The 15,795-nt window shown below is 39.7% G+C and overlaps 1 protein-coding gene and 1 pseudogene across 1 annotated transcript in view; one reads left to right on the plus strand and one right to left on the minus strand.

The window, feature by feature from the left end:
* MRS2 (magnesium transporter MRS2) overlaps positions 1 to 15,795 on the plus strand; it is a 48,404-nt gene that overhangs the window by 19,582 nt on the left and 13,027 nt on the right. Inside the window, exons 5-9 of the mRNA XM_047794866.1 lie at positions 3,144 to 3,317; positions 5,650 to 5,780; positions 7,087 to 7,203; positions 8,597 to 8,749; positions 10,441 to 10,558. Coding sequence (XP_047650822.1) covers positions 3,144 to 3,317; positions 5,650 to 5,780; positions 7,087 to 7,203; positions 8,597 to 8,749; positions 10,441 to 10,558 — 693 coding nt within the window. The remainder of the gene's footprint in view (positions 1 to 3,143; positions 3,318 to 5,649; positions 5,781 to 7,086; positions 7,204 to 8,596; positions 8,750 to 10,440; positions 10,559 to 15,795) is intronic.
* LOC125135557 (V-type proton ATPase subunit G 1-like) lies at positions 9,357 to 10,289 on the minus strand (annotated as a pseudogene).

The raw sequence follows: 15,795 nt of genomic DNA on the forward strand, positions 1-15,795 counted from the left end.
TTGATTTTTGTATGGTTTCCTTTGCTGTGCAAAAGCTTGTCAGTTTGATTAGATCCCATTGGTTTATTTTTGCTTTTATTTCTATTGCCTTGGGAGACTGACCTGAGAAAACATTTGTAATGTTGATGTCACAGAATGCTTTGCCTGTGTTCTCTTCTCGGAGTTTGATGTTGTGTTGTCTTACGTTTAAGTCTTTAAACCATTCTGAGTTTATTTTTGTGCATGGTGTGAGGGCATACTGGCTTATTGAAGTGATTACTTTCTAGTTTTGATTTCCCCCATCCCATTCCTTCTTATTTCTTTTTTATTCAAAGGAGACTTTTCAGTATTTCTTTTAGAGCAAATTTAGTATTGCTGTATTCTTTAAGTTCTTGTTTGTTGGAGAAATTCTGAATTTCTCCTTCTATTTTAAATGATATTCTTGCTGGGTAAAGTATTCTAGGCAGCAAATTTTTTCCTTTTAGAACTTTGAATATATCTTGCCACTCTCTTCTAGCATATAGTGTGCCTGTAGAAAAATCAGCTAACAGCCTTATGGAGGTCCCCTCTTAATTAATTCTTTGTTTTCCTCTTGCTGCCTTTAGAATTCTCTCCTTTAATTTTTGCCGTTTTTATTTTAATATTTAATATATCTTGGTGTGGGTCTATTTGAGTTCACCTTGTTTGAGGCCCTGTGTGCTTCCTGTTTCTTGATATATATTTCCTTCAAATTTGGAGAGTTGTCAGCCTTAATTTCTTCAAATATATTTTCAATCCCCTTTTCTTTTTCTTCTCCTTCTGGAATCCCTATTCCGCATAGATAGACCTGCTTTATATTATCCCATAGATCTACTACTTTTATGTTTTCTCATTTGGTTTTCTGTCTGCTGTCCTGATTGGGTGATTTCAATTATTTTATCTTCCAAGTCACTTATTCGTTCCTCCTGCATTATTCAGTCTGCTATTCATTGCCTTTAACTCAGCTTGTGTCTATGGAAATGAATTTTCTAATTTTTCTTGGCTCCTTATATTTTCTGTTCCTTTCTAGAGTAGTCTGCGTTACTGTTCATATCCACACTTAATTTCTTCATATTTGCTCTTAATTCCTTCATTATCTTCACTATCTCCTTTTTTTTTTTTTTTTTTTAAGGGCCACACCTGTGGCACATGGAAATTCTACACCACAGCCACAGCAATGCAGGATCCAAGCTGCATCTGTGACCTACAGTGCAGCTCATGGCAACGCTGGATCCTTAACCCACTGAGCGAGGCCAGGGATTGAATGCACGTCCTCATAGATACTAGTCAGATTCGTTACCACTGAGCCATGATGGGCACTCCTTCACTATCTCCTTTTTGAACTTGGTATCTATTAGACTGCAGAAGTCTGTTTCATTGTTTGCTCCTTCAGGGTAATTCTCCTGTTCTTTTATCTGGGCATGGTTCCTGAGCCTCTTCCTTTTACTTATATTTCTCTAATTCTGTGAGTTTTGGGAAAATAACTACTGTAGTCTTGCAGGTCTATTTATATGGGAGACCACCCCTGTGTATTTTGTGAGAGCTTACTATGTTTGGTTTTGTGCGCACGTGTGTGTGGTCTGCTTTTGGTTCGCATGCTTGCTGTCTCTTTCCTCAGTGTGTGCAGGCTGTTACCCCCTTGATAGGGGTACTGGTGTACAACCTGTGTGTACTTGCAGGGAGATGGATGCAGTGGGCAGGGCGAGGACCTATGGGGAGATAGTGCAGGCTGCTCCTGGTTGCAGGGCTCTGGGAAGTGGCAGTGACCCTTAGGCAGGTATAGACAGTGCCCAGAGCATTTTGCAGTGGCAGCAACAAGGTGTGTGCATTCCCAGGGGAGTGAGAAAAACAACGGGTAGTGCTCGGTTGCAGCGCCCTCCTCTGTGCCAGACCTTGAGGTGACTGGGGCTGCTAGAGATGCCTGTTCACAAATCCCTAGCAGAGGTGGGCCATGCCCACCTCTGGAGTCTGAGATGGCTGTGGTGGCCCCTGCAGCCTATAGTCCATGCAAGAGCCTCCCTGCCAGCCATAGCCCACATAAGAGGCACCCCACTGCCCAAGAGCCCTTGCTTGCACAGAGAAGGGTATTCCTTGACAGTCCCTCCCCCAAAATGGCCCGTTTCATCTCCTGTGGGCCCAGGCCTCCTCCCAGATGCCCTTGACTGTGGTGCTCTGCTCCCTATCTTGTGGCGCACTGCCCACTAGCCCCTCAGGCTGCCTCCACAAACCCAACCCTAGTCCTCTCCCCAGAATTGACCCCCAGACCCTGCATCTCAGCGCCCAGCCTCTACCTGAGTGTCTCAGGCTGGCGTCCGGGGTCATGGTTTGTGCAGCTCTTTCTTTGCTTTGCCTTCCCCAGTTCAGCTGCTGACGCTTTTCTCCAAGGCTTTGAGGTCCCTCCATTTCAGCTGATCTCATCAGGTGGCTTCCAGGGTGTGGGTTTCTTTCCTTTTTCACAGCTCCCTCTCAGGAGTGCTGGTTCCTTTTTTTTCCTCTTTTCTTATTCTTTTTTCTCCCTTTTGTTCTACCCAATTATATGGAGGGTTTCTTGCCCTTTTTGGAGGTTTAAGGTCTTATGCCAGGTTCAGTAGAAGTTCTATGCAAATTGCTCTGCATGTAGATGGGCTTTTTTGGTATGTTGATGAGAGACGGTGAGCACACGTCTTATTCCTCTGCCATCTTGACCCCGCCTCGCTAAGGCTATGTTTTATCTTTTATCATTTTAAATTAGCTTAATATGTTTTGGTGATATTTTTAAAAGGAAGCTTCCCCATTTCAGCTAAACTAATCATGATTAAACTTTAGTTTATAAAAAGTTTGCTGAATACCTGACTTTTAAGAACTTATCTTGTTTCCTTTGTTCTCTGTATTTCTCATGATTACCCTTGAAGTCCTAATAAATACATAATTTGTTTAATTCCAGTTTTGTTAGGAGGGAGAGGTATATAAGACATGCATGTATTCTAGGATTCCTTTTAAAAGTGTCTTGGTTTTTTTCTGGAAAACCAAATGAACAGTGATTTGGTTTAGGCTTAGTCCAAAATTAATAGAGCATTAAACCTTACTTTATGAATGTTATTTTTTTCATACAACCCTCCAACTTACATATGTGCATGTACATATTTGTCGATTTTTTTTTTTTACAGTATTTGAAAGCTGTGATAACTCCAGAGTGTCTTCTGATATTAGATTATCGTAATTTAAACTTAGAGCAGTGGCTGTTCCGGGAACTCCCTTCACAGTTGGCTGGAGAGGGTCAACTTGTCACATACCCTTTACCTTTTGAGTTTAGAGCTATAGAAGCACTCCTGCAATATCGGGTAAGCCTCTTTTTATTTAGCTTCTTGAATTTGTTCTGGTTTTACAGTTCTATTGAGAAAAATACACTGGTGTTGTTTTAATGGCACTTTGTCTAACCACACCCTCCCCCCAAATAAAAACATTTGTAGGGGTCCTATATGGAGAAAGTACTTAATTCTTAAACTTTATGACCCAATCAAATAGATCTGAAGTCTCTAAGTGTAGTACATAGAGTCTCTTTGATGGTCATGTTATGACATTCCGTGAAGCACATTTCAGCTTATCTGTCCTTTGTTCAATTTTAATAAATATATTCAGGATGATAATCCAAAATGCTTATTCTAAATATGACATGTACATATGTATATACACACACATATATAAATGAACATATCAAAAAGTTTTAACTACTCCATTTTATTCTCTAAATCATATATTGTGAAACTGCTTAGACATGATAAATACTATAGCACAAATCTTTTTTTTTTTCTTTATTCTTTTTTGCTTTTTAGGGCCTCACTTGTGGTATATGAAAGTTCCCAGGCTAAGGGTCAAATCAGAGCTACAACTGCCAGCCAACGCCACAGCCACAGCAATGTAGGATCTGAGCCACGTCTGCAACCTACACCACAGCTCACGGCAACGCTGGGTCCTTAACCCGCTGAGCCAGGCCAGGGATCGAACCCACATTCTCATCAATCCTAGTCGGGTTCATTACTGCTGAGCCACGACAGGAACTCCAACATAAGTCTTCTATGAAATCATTCTGATACTTTCCAAATTGTCCTTTTTTTTTTTTTTTTTTGTGCAGTCTTCTGTTTGAGACCTGGTTTGACATAGGAATGGTGTACAGTTCTTGTAATGACTCCTTCACTTAATTGATAATCACTGAGTGGGGATCCTGTCAGGTTCTAAACAAGGATGGTCATTACTTTCTCAGCCCCCACAAATCTTTCTTCCTCCTTCCTTTCCCCCTATTAGTCAAGACAGTACTGTTCAGGATCTGGCTGCGTGCAAGAGGCAGTGCCATGATCAGCTGTCTCTTTGTCTGCTTTGCTTTACTGAGGGAGTAGGAGATGGCTCCGTTCCTTACTCAGGTTAATGAAGCAACAGCACCAGCTAGTAGCAGCCAATGAGATGGCGACTAGTTGAAGCCCAGATAGGAAAACAGGGAAAAAACAGAGGGCAAGACAAGAAGGTGTAAACAATGGTCAGTGGCAGGCTGCACACATTAAGCTCTTAGGAGCTCATGCTGGGACAGACAGTGTGTTAGAATTTGTATTATTAATTTACTGCTTCATTCAGCTACCATGCTTTTTACCTACAGGTGTGGAAGTATTTTAATATTTTAACAATTAGTATAGCTATGTCAATACACACCTTGCCAGTTGATTTCTTCTGTGAAAAATAATGTATACTTTTGACTTTTCAAATTTGACCCTTGGCATATGGAAGTTCCTGGGCCAGGGATAGAATCTGAGCTGCTGCTGTGACTTACACCACAGCTGCAGCAAACACCAGATCCTGTACCACAGTGGGTTAAGGATCTGTTTTTTTGTTTTTGTTTTTCTTTGTTTGTTTGTGTTTTTAGGACCACACCAGTGGCATATGGAAGTTCCCAGGCTAGGGGTTGAATCGGAGCTGTAGCTGCTGGCTTACACCACAGTCACAGCAACATGGGATCCAAGCCGCATCTGCGACCTACACCACAGCTCATGGAAACATGGATGGAAGTTCCCAGGCTAGGGGTTGAATTGGAGCTGTAACTGCTGGCCTACACTGCAGCAACACCAGATCTGAGTCATGTCTGCGACCTACACGACAGCTCATGGCAACGCCCACTTAGCCCACTGAGCGAGGTCAGGGATCAAACATGCATCCTGATGGATACTAGTTGGGTTTGTTACCACTGAGCCAGGAAGGGTACTCCCTGGTGTTACTTTATAAAGTCTGAAGTATGTTTTGATTTTCAAAAGAATTTTGAATTGTATACAGACAACATAGGTATTGTTTACCAGATGTAAAGTTTGTGTTTTAACCACAGAATGGCAGCTTTTATTTTAATCAACGCTCCATTCTTTTCATAGTGTCTGTAAGGAGAAGAGCCTTATGGGAGTTAATTCCCTGTCGATCAAAGGGGAGCCTAGTAACAACATTATGTGTGGTTATCTTTTAATCTCGGGGATCTGGTTTTTGAATCATCTGAAATGGGGATTCCAAAAATGACTGTGTTCTGAAATGTTACCAGTCTTCCTAGCTATTATAGATTTCTGTATTTAATCAGGATTCACTGACCCTGAGTATTCTAAAAAGATTGTTTTAATTCTTATGAAAGGTCATGTTGTTATCTAGATCAACACCCTTCAGGGAAAACTTAGCATTTTGCAACCACTCATCCTCGAGACATTGGAAGCTTTAGTGGATCCCAAACATTCCTCTGTAGACAGAAGCAAACTGCACATCTTACTGCAAAATGGCAAAAGGTAAATATGGGTAATTTCCCAAGTTGGGAGTTAGACGTAAATGTCTTACTTCTCTTTCAGTAGTCTTAGTGAAATGTGTAACATAAATTCGGATACAAAATTAGGGTTATACCTGATATAAAAATACCAACTAGTCTCACTAATGGCGATGACATTTTTTATGCTTTGTGACTTAGTGCCTTCATTGCCATATTTCGATTTCATTATTGTTAAAATTCTGTCTTTCATAACTTCAAAGCAAGAAAGTAGCCTAGGTGGGAAATTGAGCTAAAGGGGCACACAGACTAATGTTCATTGAAAAGCTGTTTTGCTTGAAATGCTGTATCAGGCTCTTTATGTGTATGAGCTCTTCTCATCCTGTCAGTAGTCCTGTTGACGTGGTCCACATTTGGAAGATGAGAAAAAGGGAGTTTAAGTAACTTGTCTAAACTTATATAGCAGCTAAATGGCAGGTGTAAATTCACATCCAGTCTTCTCTCCCTCCAAGGTCTGGGCTGTGTGTGTGTTTGTATTATAATGCATTCTAGAATTTAAGAATATTTTAATTTAAATTGTATTATAAATTGACAGAAGCAACTGCACATCTTACTGCAAAGATGCCCTGAGGGTTTGTATCCCCTAAAGGCCCTTGAAGGTTTAACATTTAATATTTCTGAAATGGTAGTTTTTTGTCCAAAAATATTAAGGCTTTTTTTTTTTCACTTTTTTTTTTAGGGCCACACCTCAGCATATGGAAGTTCCCAGGCGAGGGGTCAAATTAGAGCTGCGCTTGCTGGCCTATACCATAGCCACAGCAACTTGGAATCCAAGCCACATCTGTGACCTACACCACAGCTCACAGCAGTGCCAGATCCTTAGTCTACTGAGCAAGGCCAGGGATCAAACCTGCATCCTCATGGCTCTAGTCAGATTCATTTCTGATATGCCACAACGGGAACTCCTATTATGGCATTTTTATCAGTTAAAAGTAAGTAGCCTGTTCTTGTATTATCACTGTCAGACTTATTAAGAGTAAATATACATTTTTGAGCAAAAAAGATTAAATCACATTGGTTTTATATATTGCTGAGATAAATAACATATGCTAAAGATTATATCATTGGTTAATTTTACCACTCAGTGTAATTTTGGTTTGGGAATCGATTCTCAATCTGCATAGTGAATATTAAAAAATTTTTACAAGTCAGTATTTACTGTAAATATATAAGTGAATCCACTTGATAGGATACCCTATAAGGGCACTATTATTGGGAAATGTTTTTACAGATTTATTTTATTGATCATTTCTATATAACTAATCTTATAGCCTGTCAGAGTTAGAAACAGATATTAAGATGTTCAAAGAGTCCATTCTGGAGATCTTGGATGAAGAAGAGTTGCTGGAAGAGCTCTGTCTGACCAAATGGAGTGACCCTCAAGTCTTGTAAGTGGACAGTTGTGCTTTACTAGTTTTTCTCTTAGGGTCAGTTACCTGCTTTGTCTTGTCTTCTGGATGACTTATCACAGAGACATGACATTTTGCTGGAATAGAGGCTGTAGGCACTTTTCAGCCCTAGTTGTTTCACTGTTTGCTGTGCCATGTTGCAGCTAATTGAATTGAATGAGGCCTAGGTACACGCATTGTGTATACAACACTGTGCTGGGCTCTGACGACCATACAGGTAAACACACCATTACCTTCAAAAGACTGACCAAAGTGACACACACATTTACCCAAGGAACTTACCTGTTGAGTTCAGAGGGAGAGAGTGGCGGGAGGGTGGAGTGCAGGGAAGTGAGTAGGATGCTGGCATAGATTTTTAAGTACCCCAGATCATTTTTGTTCTTCATAGGTCAGCATCATCATATGGACAACTTTGGGAGTTCCCACTGTGGTGCAGCAGGTTAAAGATCTGGTGTTTTCTCTGCAGTGGCTTAGGTCAGTGCTGAGGCCTAGGTTTGATCCCTGGGTTAATGATCTGGTGTTGTCGTAGCTGTGGCTTAGGTCACAGCTGCAGCTCAGGTTAAATGCCTGGCCCAGGAATTTCCATGTGCTGCAACTGCAACCAAAAAAAAACATGTTTGTAATGTGCATAATTTCCACAGCATATATAGAATTTTAAAGCATTTTGAGATGTTATCTGCTGTATTGGGCTCTGTGACGCTCAATATTATGGCGGATAGATCAAGTAGCAGAGGCTTGAACACCCTTGTAACACTCATTTGCTTTCCTTATTAGGCCAATCTAATATGTTTTATGATACAAGTGTCTTTTACAGAGCACTTCATTACCACTCATCCTCTTCAGTAGGTGGAAATAACTAAAGGTGGGGTGTAACTAATGGTGGAGGGGCAAAATAACTATGTATTGACATCTTTCAAAAGTATTTTTCTTCATATATGAAAGTTATACATTTGCCTTGGAAAGGAAATGCTCTTCACGTTCAGTTTTACTTTTTGGTTTTGTTTTACTGATAGTGGTTTGGGATTTGCTCTAATTCATGAGCATTCACGTCTGCATTTTCCTGTAACTGGTAGTATGTATTTGCACGAGCATCCCTGGGCTCAGGGCCGTGGAACACAGTAAAGTTACACAGCCTGTGTAGGGAGGGAACCTGTGCCCTCAGCTCCCTGTGTTGTGTTTAGGACCAGTTGGCAAAGCCACTCACAGATGTGCCTTAGCCACAGTAATAGAAAAGGCAAAGTCTGTGTGTCCCTCCCCCCGCCCCCCAGTGGTAGCTGAATAATGTTATATAGCAATTCAGGAAGTTTTGTGGTACTAAATGTGTGATGCCCACATTGGGGCATGTTAATTATGTTAACTCTTTCAATTGAAGTGAGAGGAGCAGTGCTGGGATTGACCATGCAGAAGAGATGGAGTTGCTGTTGGAAAACTACTACCGATTAGCTGAGGATCTTTCCAATGCAGCTCGGGAACTTAGGGCCCTGATTGATGATTCACAGAGTATCATATTCATCAACCTGGACAGGTAAGAAGGCATCATATGAAAAAGAGTGTTTTTGTGTGTGTGTGTGTTTTTTTTTTTACTTTTAAAAGTACTTTTATCAATATAGTATTGGTACACTCGGTAGTAACATGTAACAAGTTCTTGAATTATATTATCTAGTAATTTTGATTAAGAAAAACTAAAAGCAGCCCAAACAATTATACTAGTACCCATTGTTCTAACCCTTAGCCAGAAAACACTATTTTAAGGCTGGCTGCTGTTTCACATAGGTTACAAATAACTATTTACTTTTTCATAGATAAAAGCCTCTGACCTTTAAGAAAGATTTAGAGGAAAAAATTTTAATCCTTTTCTTTCTTAAGAAAATTGGTTTTTTTTAACTATATCTAAGAAAGAAAAAGTATTTATATATGCTGCTTGAGCAAAAAGGCATATGAACACAGACAACATTACACAAATTTCTAAAAAATATGAAGTGTAAAGATAAATCTTTGGATATGCTCTAAGTTTGTACAAAGAAGCTAGATTTGCTATTCTGCAAAAAGTGAAGAGACCTACGATATAATATACAGAAATAATTTAATGCCTTTTCACAAGAATATAACTCAAGCCTTGCGAAAGCCTCATATTCCATGAAGGCATCTAAAATGCCCTTCTTCCCCTATCCGTTTATGCGGTGGTTTTCATGGATTTCCCGCTGGATGTCACAGACAAAGGCCAAGAGGTTATCCAGGACTTCATCCCTGTTCCGCCTTAAGTAGGTCTAGAGGATGGTCACCTTGTCCTGAGTGTCCTTCTCCACTTCAGTGCTGCAGTTGCCATGGGATCCCAGAGCTGCAGCTTCCTTGGCTTTGAAATCCTTCTCCCTCTGCGGGTGGTACTGTTCAGTTTCAGCCTGGGCTGCTGCTTTGGCCTGCTTCAGCCTTTGGTTCTTTTGCTTGTGGACTTCAGACACCTTCTCTGCAGCCTGCTTCTCGGCCTGGAGCAGCTGCTGAATGCCCTGCAACTGACTAGCCACGGTGGCAGCAACTTCAAGGTGCCAGAGAGCAGCCTAAATCAGCTGGCTGGCCCTCTCGACTCCTGTTTTCTTTATAAAATGATTTTTTTTGGCCACAGCCGTGGCATGTGGAAGTTCCTGGGCCTGGAATTGAACCTGTGCAACAGCAGTGACCCAAGCCAGCAGTGAAAGCAAGATCCTTTGCCTGCTATAAAATAATTAATATAAAGGGACCTCCTATAAAATAATTATTATGAAGTAATAAAGCTTTTTTTTTTTTTTGTCTTTTTGCCATTTCTTGGGCTGCTCCCGCAGCATATGGAGGTTCCCAGGCTAGGGGTCTAATCAGAGCTGTAGCCACTGGCCTACGCCAGAGCCACAGCAATGCAGATCCGAGCCACGTCTGCGACCTACACCACAGCTCACGGCAATGCTGGATCCTTAACCCATTGAGCAAAGGCAGGGATCGAACCCACAATCTCATGGTTCCTAGTCGGATTTGTTAACCACTGTGCCACGATGGGAACTCCAGTAATAAAGCTTTTAAGGATTGACTTTTTCCATTTTGGAAAGAGTTACACCATTTATTATCTGTAATTACTACATGGAAGTATCTTATTTTAGGTATGTTTAATCCATGTGATCTTTAATGGATGAGTGAGTTTGTTGTATAGCTGGTGGGCCCTTCTGTCTAAGAAGTTGTTCTTCTCTCCAGCCACCGTAATGTTATGATGAGGTTGAACCTACAGTTGACCATGGGAACCTTCTCTCTTTCGCTCTTTGGACTAATGGGAGTTGCCTTTGGAATGAATTTGGAATCTTCCCTTGAGGAGGTAAGACTGTAATATTTCAGTAATCTAGAGATTGTTTTTGTTAATGTTTTGAAGATCATTTTTATAATGGATTTTAAAAGAAAGGCTTAACATGTATACTCCCCTAGTGAAATAAAAAATACACTCATTATTTAAAATTCAAGCAGTATTGTTAGACCCTTTTATAACATAGCTATAACTGTAGCATCGGTTACCTGTGTTTCCCAAAACATGCGGCTACACATAGGAAAGGTTTGACGAACAGTGCAGAGTATGGTTGATTTATGATGTTGTACCAGTTTCTGCTATATAGGAAAGTGAACTTATACATACATATACATATTTTATATTCTTTTCCATCATGGTCTGTCGCAGGAGATTGGATATAGTTCCCTGTGCCCTACAGTAGGACCTTGTTTATCCATTCTAATAGTTTGCGTCTACTAACCACAAAATCCCAATCCATCCCTTTCTCTCCTCCTTGGCAATCAGAAATCTGTTCTCTGTGAGTCTATTTCTATTTAGTAGATAGGTTCATTTGTGCCATATTTCAGATTCCACATGTAACTGGTATTATGTGATTTATCTTTTTCTTTCTGGACTTCACTTGGTATGAGACTCTCCAGTTGCATCCATATTGCTGCAAATGGCACCGTTTTGTTCTTTTTCATGGCTGAGTCATATTCCATTATGTACATATACATCTTCTTAATCCATTCATCTGTCTGTGGACATTTAGGTTGTTTCTATGTCTTGGCTATTGTGAATAGTGCAGCAGTGAACATAGAGGTGCATGTATCTCTTTGAATGAAAGTTTTGTCCTAATATGTGCCCAGGAGTGGAAATGCTGTATCATGTGGTAGTTCTGTATTTAGTTTTCTGAGGTAACCTCCATGCTGTTTTCTATAGTGGTTGTCCCAATTTATGTTCCTACCAGCACTATAGGAGGGTTCCTTTTTTTCCACATCCTCTCCAGCATTTGTTATTTGTAGGTTTTTTTAATGATGGCCATTCTGACTGAAGTGAGGTGACACGTCATTGTTTTGACTTGCATTTCTCTAATAACTAGTTGAGCATCTTTGCAGGTGCTTACTGGCCATTTATCTGTATATCTTATTTGGAGAAATATCTGTTCAGGTCTTCGGCCCATTTTTTCATTTAAGTTGGCTTTTTTTTTTTTTTTTTTTTAAACCGTATGAGTTGTGTGTATGTTTTGGAGATTAAACCCTTGTCAGTTGCATCATTTGCAAATATTTTCTCCTGTTCCAGACGTTGTCTCTTCATTTTTTTATGGTTTCCTTTTTTGAACAAAAGCTTAAGTTTGGTTAGGTCTCATTTGTTTATTTTGTCTTTATTGCTATTGCCTTGGGAAACTGACCTGATAAAACATTTGTACGATTTATGTCAGAGAATGTTTTGCCTGTGTTCTCTTCTAGGAGATTTATGATGTCATGTCAAGTGTTTAAGCTATTTCGAAGTTATTTTTGTGCACGGTGTTAGGGTGTGTTCTAGTTTCATTGATTTACATGAGGCTGTCTGGTTTTCCCAACACCACTTTTTTATATTCTTGCCTCCCGTTTCAAAGATTAATTGACCATAGCTGTGTGGATTTATTTCTAGGCTCCCTCTTCTATTCCATTGGTCTTTGTGTCTGTTTGTACACATACTGCAGTGTTTTTGATTACTATAGCTTTGTAGTATTTTCTGAAGTCTGGGAGAGTTATGCTTCCTATTTAGTTTTGTTTTTTTTTTTTCCCCTCACGATTGCTTTGGCAGTTCTGGGTTTTTAATGGTTCCATATGAATTTTTGGAATATTTTTTCTAGTTCTGTGAAATATGTCAGGGTAATTTGATAGGGATCACATTAAATCTTTAAACTGCTTTGGATAGTATTGCCATTTTATCTTAACAATATTCTTTCACTCCAAAGAAGGTTAATGTTTTATAGTCCTAGTGTATTCACCTCCTTGATCAGGCTTATTCTTAGGGTTTTTTGTTTTTGGGGTTTTTTTTTTGGCTGCAATTTTAAAAGGTATTGGTTTTTACAGTCTCTTTCTGATATTTCATTGTTAGTATACATAAATGCATTACTGAATGCTAATCTTGTATGCTACTTTGCTGAATTCGTTTATTAGATCTAGTAGTTTTTTTTAATCCGGTGAATTTTACTATATTTATAGCTGTACCACTATCATCACAACCTAAGTTTAGAACATTTCCATCCCAAACCCCCAGTCCATCCCTCTCCCTGAACCTGTCCCCTTTGGTAACCATAAGCTTCTCAACGTCCATGACTCTGTTTCTGTTCTGCAAATAAGTTCATTTATATCCTTTTTAGGTTCTACATAGAAGTGATAGCATTTGGTGTTTGTCTTTCACTGTCTAACCTCACTTAGCAGGATAGTTTCTAGGTCCATTCATGTTACTGCAAATGCCATTATTTAGTTCTTTTTATGGCTGAATAATAATCCATTTTGTATATGTGCCACATTTTTTTTTTTTTTTTGGTCTTTTTATTTGTCCTTTTAGGGCCACACCTGTGACATATGGAGGTTCCCAGGCTAGGGGTCTGATTGGAGCTGTAGCTGCTGGCCTATACCAGAGCCATAGCAACACCAGATCCAAGCTGCGTTTGCGACCCAACCACAGATCATGGCAACGCCTGAGCCTTAACCCCCTAAGCGAGGCCAGGGATCGAACCTACAACCTGTTGGTTCCTAGTCGGATTCATTTCTGCTGTGCCACAACAGGAACTCCATACCACATCTTCTTTATCTGCTTCTCTGTTGATGGACATTTAGGTTGCTTCCATGTCTTGGCTATTGTATGTAATGCCGCAGTGAACACTGGGGTACATGTTTTTCAAGTCATGGTTTTCTCTGTATAGATGCCCAGGAGTGGGATTGCTGGATCATATGGTACTTCTACTTTTAGTTTTTTGAGGAACCTCCATACTATTTTCCATAGTGGTTGCACCAGTTTACATCCCCACCAACAGTGTAAGAGGGTTCCCTTTTCTTCACACCCTCATTAGCATTTATTGTTTGTAGACTTTTTGATGATGGCCATTTTGGCTGGTGAAAGGTGGTACCTCATAGTAGTTTTTCATTTGCATATCTCTAATAATTAGTGATGTTGAGTGTTTTTTCTTTCATGTGTTTTTTGGCCATCTCTACGTCGTCCTTGGAGAAATGTCTGTTTAGATCTTCTGCCATTTTGGGGGGGGGGGGTTGATACTGAGCTGCAGGAGGTGTTTATGTATTTTGGAGATTAATCCCTTGTCAGTCATTTTATTTGCAAATATTTTCTCCCATTCTGTGGGTTGTCTTTATTTTGTTTAGAGTTTCCTTCACTGTGCAGAAACATTTGTTTAATTAGGTCCCATTTTGTTTATTTTTGTTTTTATTGTCATTACTCTGGGAGGTAGATCTGAGAAGATATTGCTGCAGTTTATGTCAGAGACTCTTTGGCCTATGCTTTCCTCTAAGAGTTTTACAGAGGAAAACTCTGGTCTTATATCTAGGTTTTTGATCCATTTTGAGTTTATTATTGTGTATGATGTTAGGAAGTGTTCTAATTTCATTATTTTACATGTGGCTGTCCAGTTTTCCCAGCACCGCTTACTGAACAGGCTGTCTTTTCTCCATTGTATATTCTTGCCTCCTTTGGTCTTAGATTAGTTGACCATACATAGGTGCATGGGTTTATTTCTGGGCTTTCTATCCTATTCCACTGATCTATATTTGTTTCTTCCTAGTACCATACTGTTTTGATGACTAGCTTCGTAGTATAGTCTGAGTTCAGGGAGCCTGATTCCTCCAGCACCATTTTTCTTTCTCAGGATTGCTATGGCTATTCAGGGTCTTTCGTGTTTCCAAGCAAATTTTAAAATACTTTGTTCTAATTTGGTGAAAAATGTCATTGGTAATTTGATAGGGATTGCACTGAATCTGTAGATTTCCTTGGGTATTATTGTCATTTTAACGATATTGATTCTTCCAATCTAAGAACATGGTATATATTTCCATCTGTTGTGTCATCTTTGATTTCTTTCATCAACATCTTATAGTTTTCAGAGTATGGGTCTTTTGTCTCTTTAGGTAGGTTTATCCCTAAGTATTTTATGCTATTTGGTATGATGGTAAATTGGATTGTTTCCCTAATTTCTTTTTCTGATCTTTCATTGTTAATATATAGAAATGCAATTTCAATGTATTAATTTTGTATCCTGCAACTTTATCAGATTCATTGATGAGCTCTAACAGCTTTCTCGTAGTGTCTTTAGGATTTTCTAGGTACAATGTCATGTCATCTGCAATTTTACTTCTTCCTTTCCAACTTGGATTCCTTTTATTTCTTTTTCTTCTCTGATTGCCATGGGTAGGACTTCCAAAACGATGTTGAATAATAGTGGCGAGAGTGGATATCCTGGTCTTGTTCCTGATCTCAGTGGGTTCTTTCAGCTTTTCACCACTGAGAATGATGTTGGCTGTGGGTTTCTCATACATGGCCTTTATTATGTTGAGGTAGGTTCCCTCTATGTCTACTTTCTGGAGGGTTTTTTATCTGAAATGGGTGTTGGATTTTGTCAAAGGCTTTTTCTGCATCTATTGAGAGGATCATATGGTTTTTATTCTTCAATTTGTTAATGTGGTATATATATCACAGATTGATTTGCAGATACTGAAAAATTCTTTTAACCCTGGGATAAATCCCTCTAGATCATGGTGTACGATTCTTTTAATGTATTGCTGGATTCAGTTTGGTAGTATTCTGTTGAGGATTTTTGGATGTATGTTCATCAGTGATACTGACCTGTAATTTTCTTTTTTTGTGGTATCTCTGTCTGGTTTTGGTATCAGAGCGATGGTGGCCTCATAGAATGAGTTTGGGAGTGTTCCTTTCCTTGCAAATTTTTTTGGAATAGTTTCAGAAGGATAAGTGTTAACTCTTTAAATTTTTGATAGCGTTAGCCTTTGAAGCCATCTGGTCATGGACTTTTGTTTGTTGGTGGTTTTTTGTTTTGTTTTTTGGTTTTTGTCTTTTTGCCTTTTCTAGGGCTGCTCCCACGGCATATGGAGGTTCCCAGGCTAGGGGTCCAGTTGGAGCTGCAGCTGCCGGCCTATGCTAGAGCCACAGCAACACGGGATCCGAGCCACGCCTGCAACCTACACCACAGCTCACAGCAATGCCGGATCCTTAACTCACTGAGCAAGGCCAGAAATTGAACCTGCAACCTCATGGTTCCTAGTCAGATT

Source organism: Phacochoerus africanus, chromosome 9, assembly GCF_016906955.1.
Source record: "Phacochoerus africanus isolate WHEZ1 chromosome 9, ROS_Pafr_v1, whole genome shotgun sequence".
Taxonomy (NCBI): Eukaryota; Metazoa; Chordata; class Mammalia; order Artiodactyla; family Suidae; genus Phacochoerus; species Phacochoerus africanus.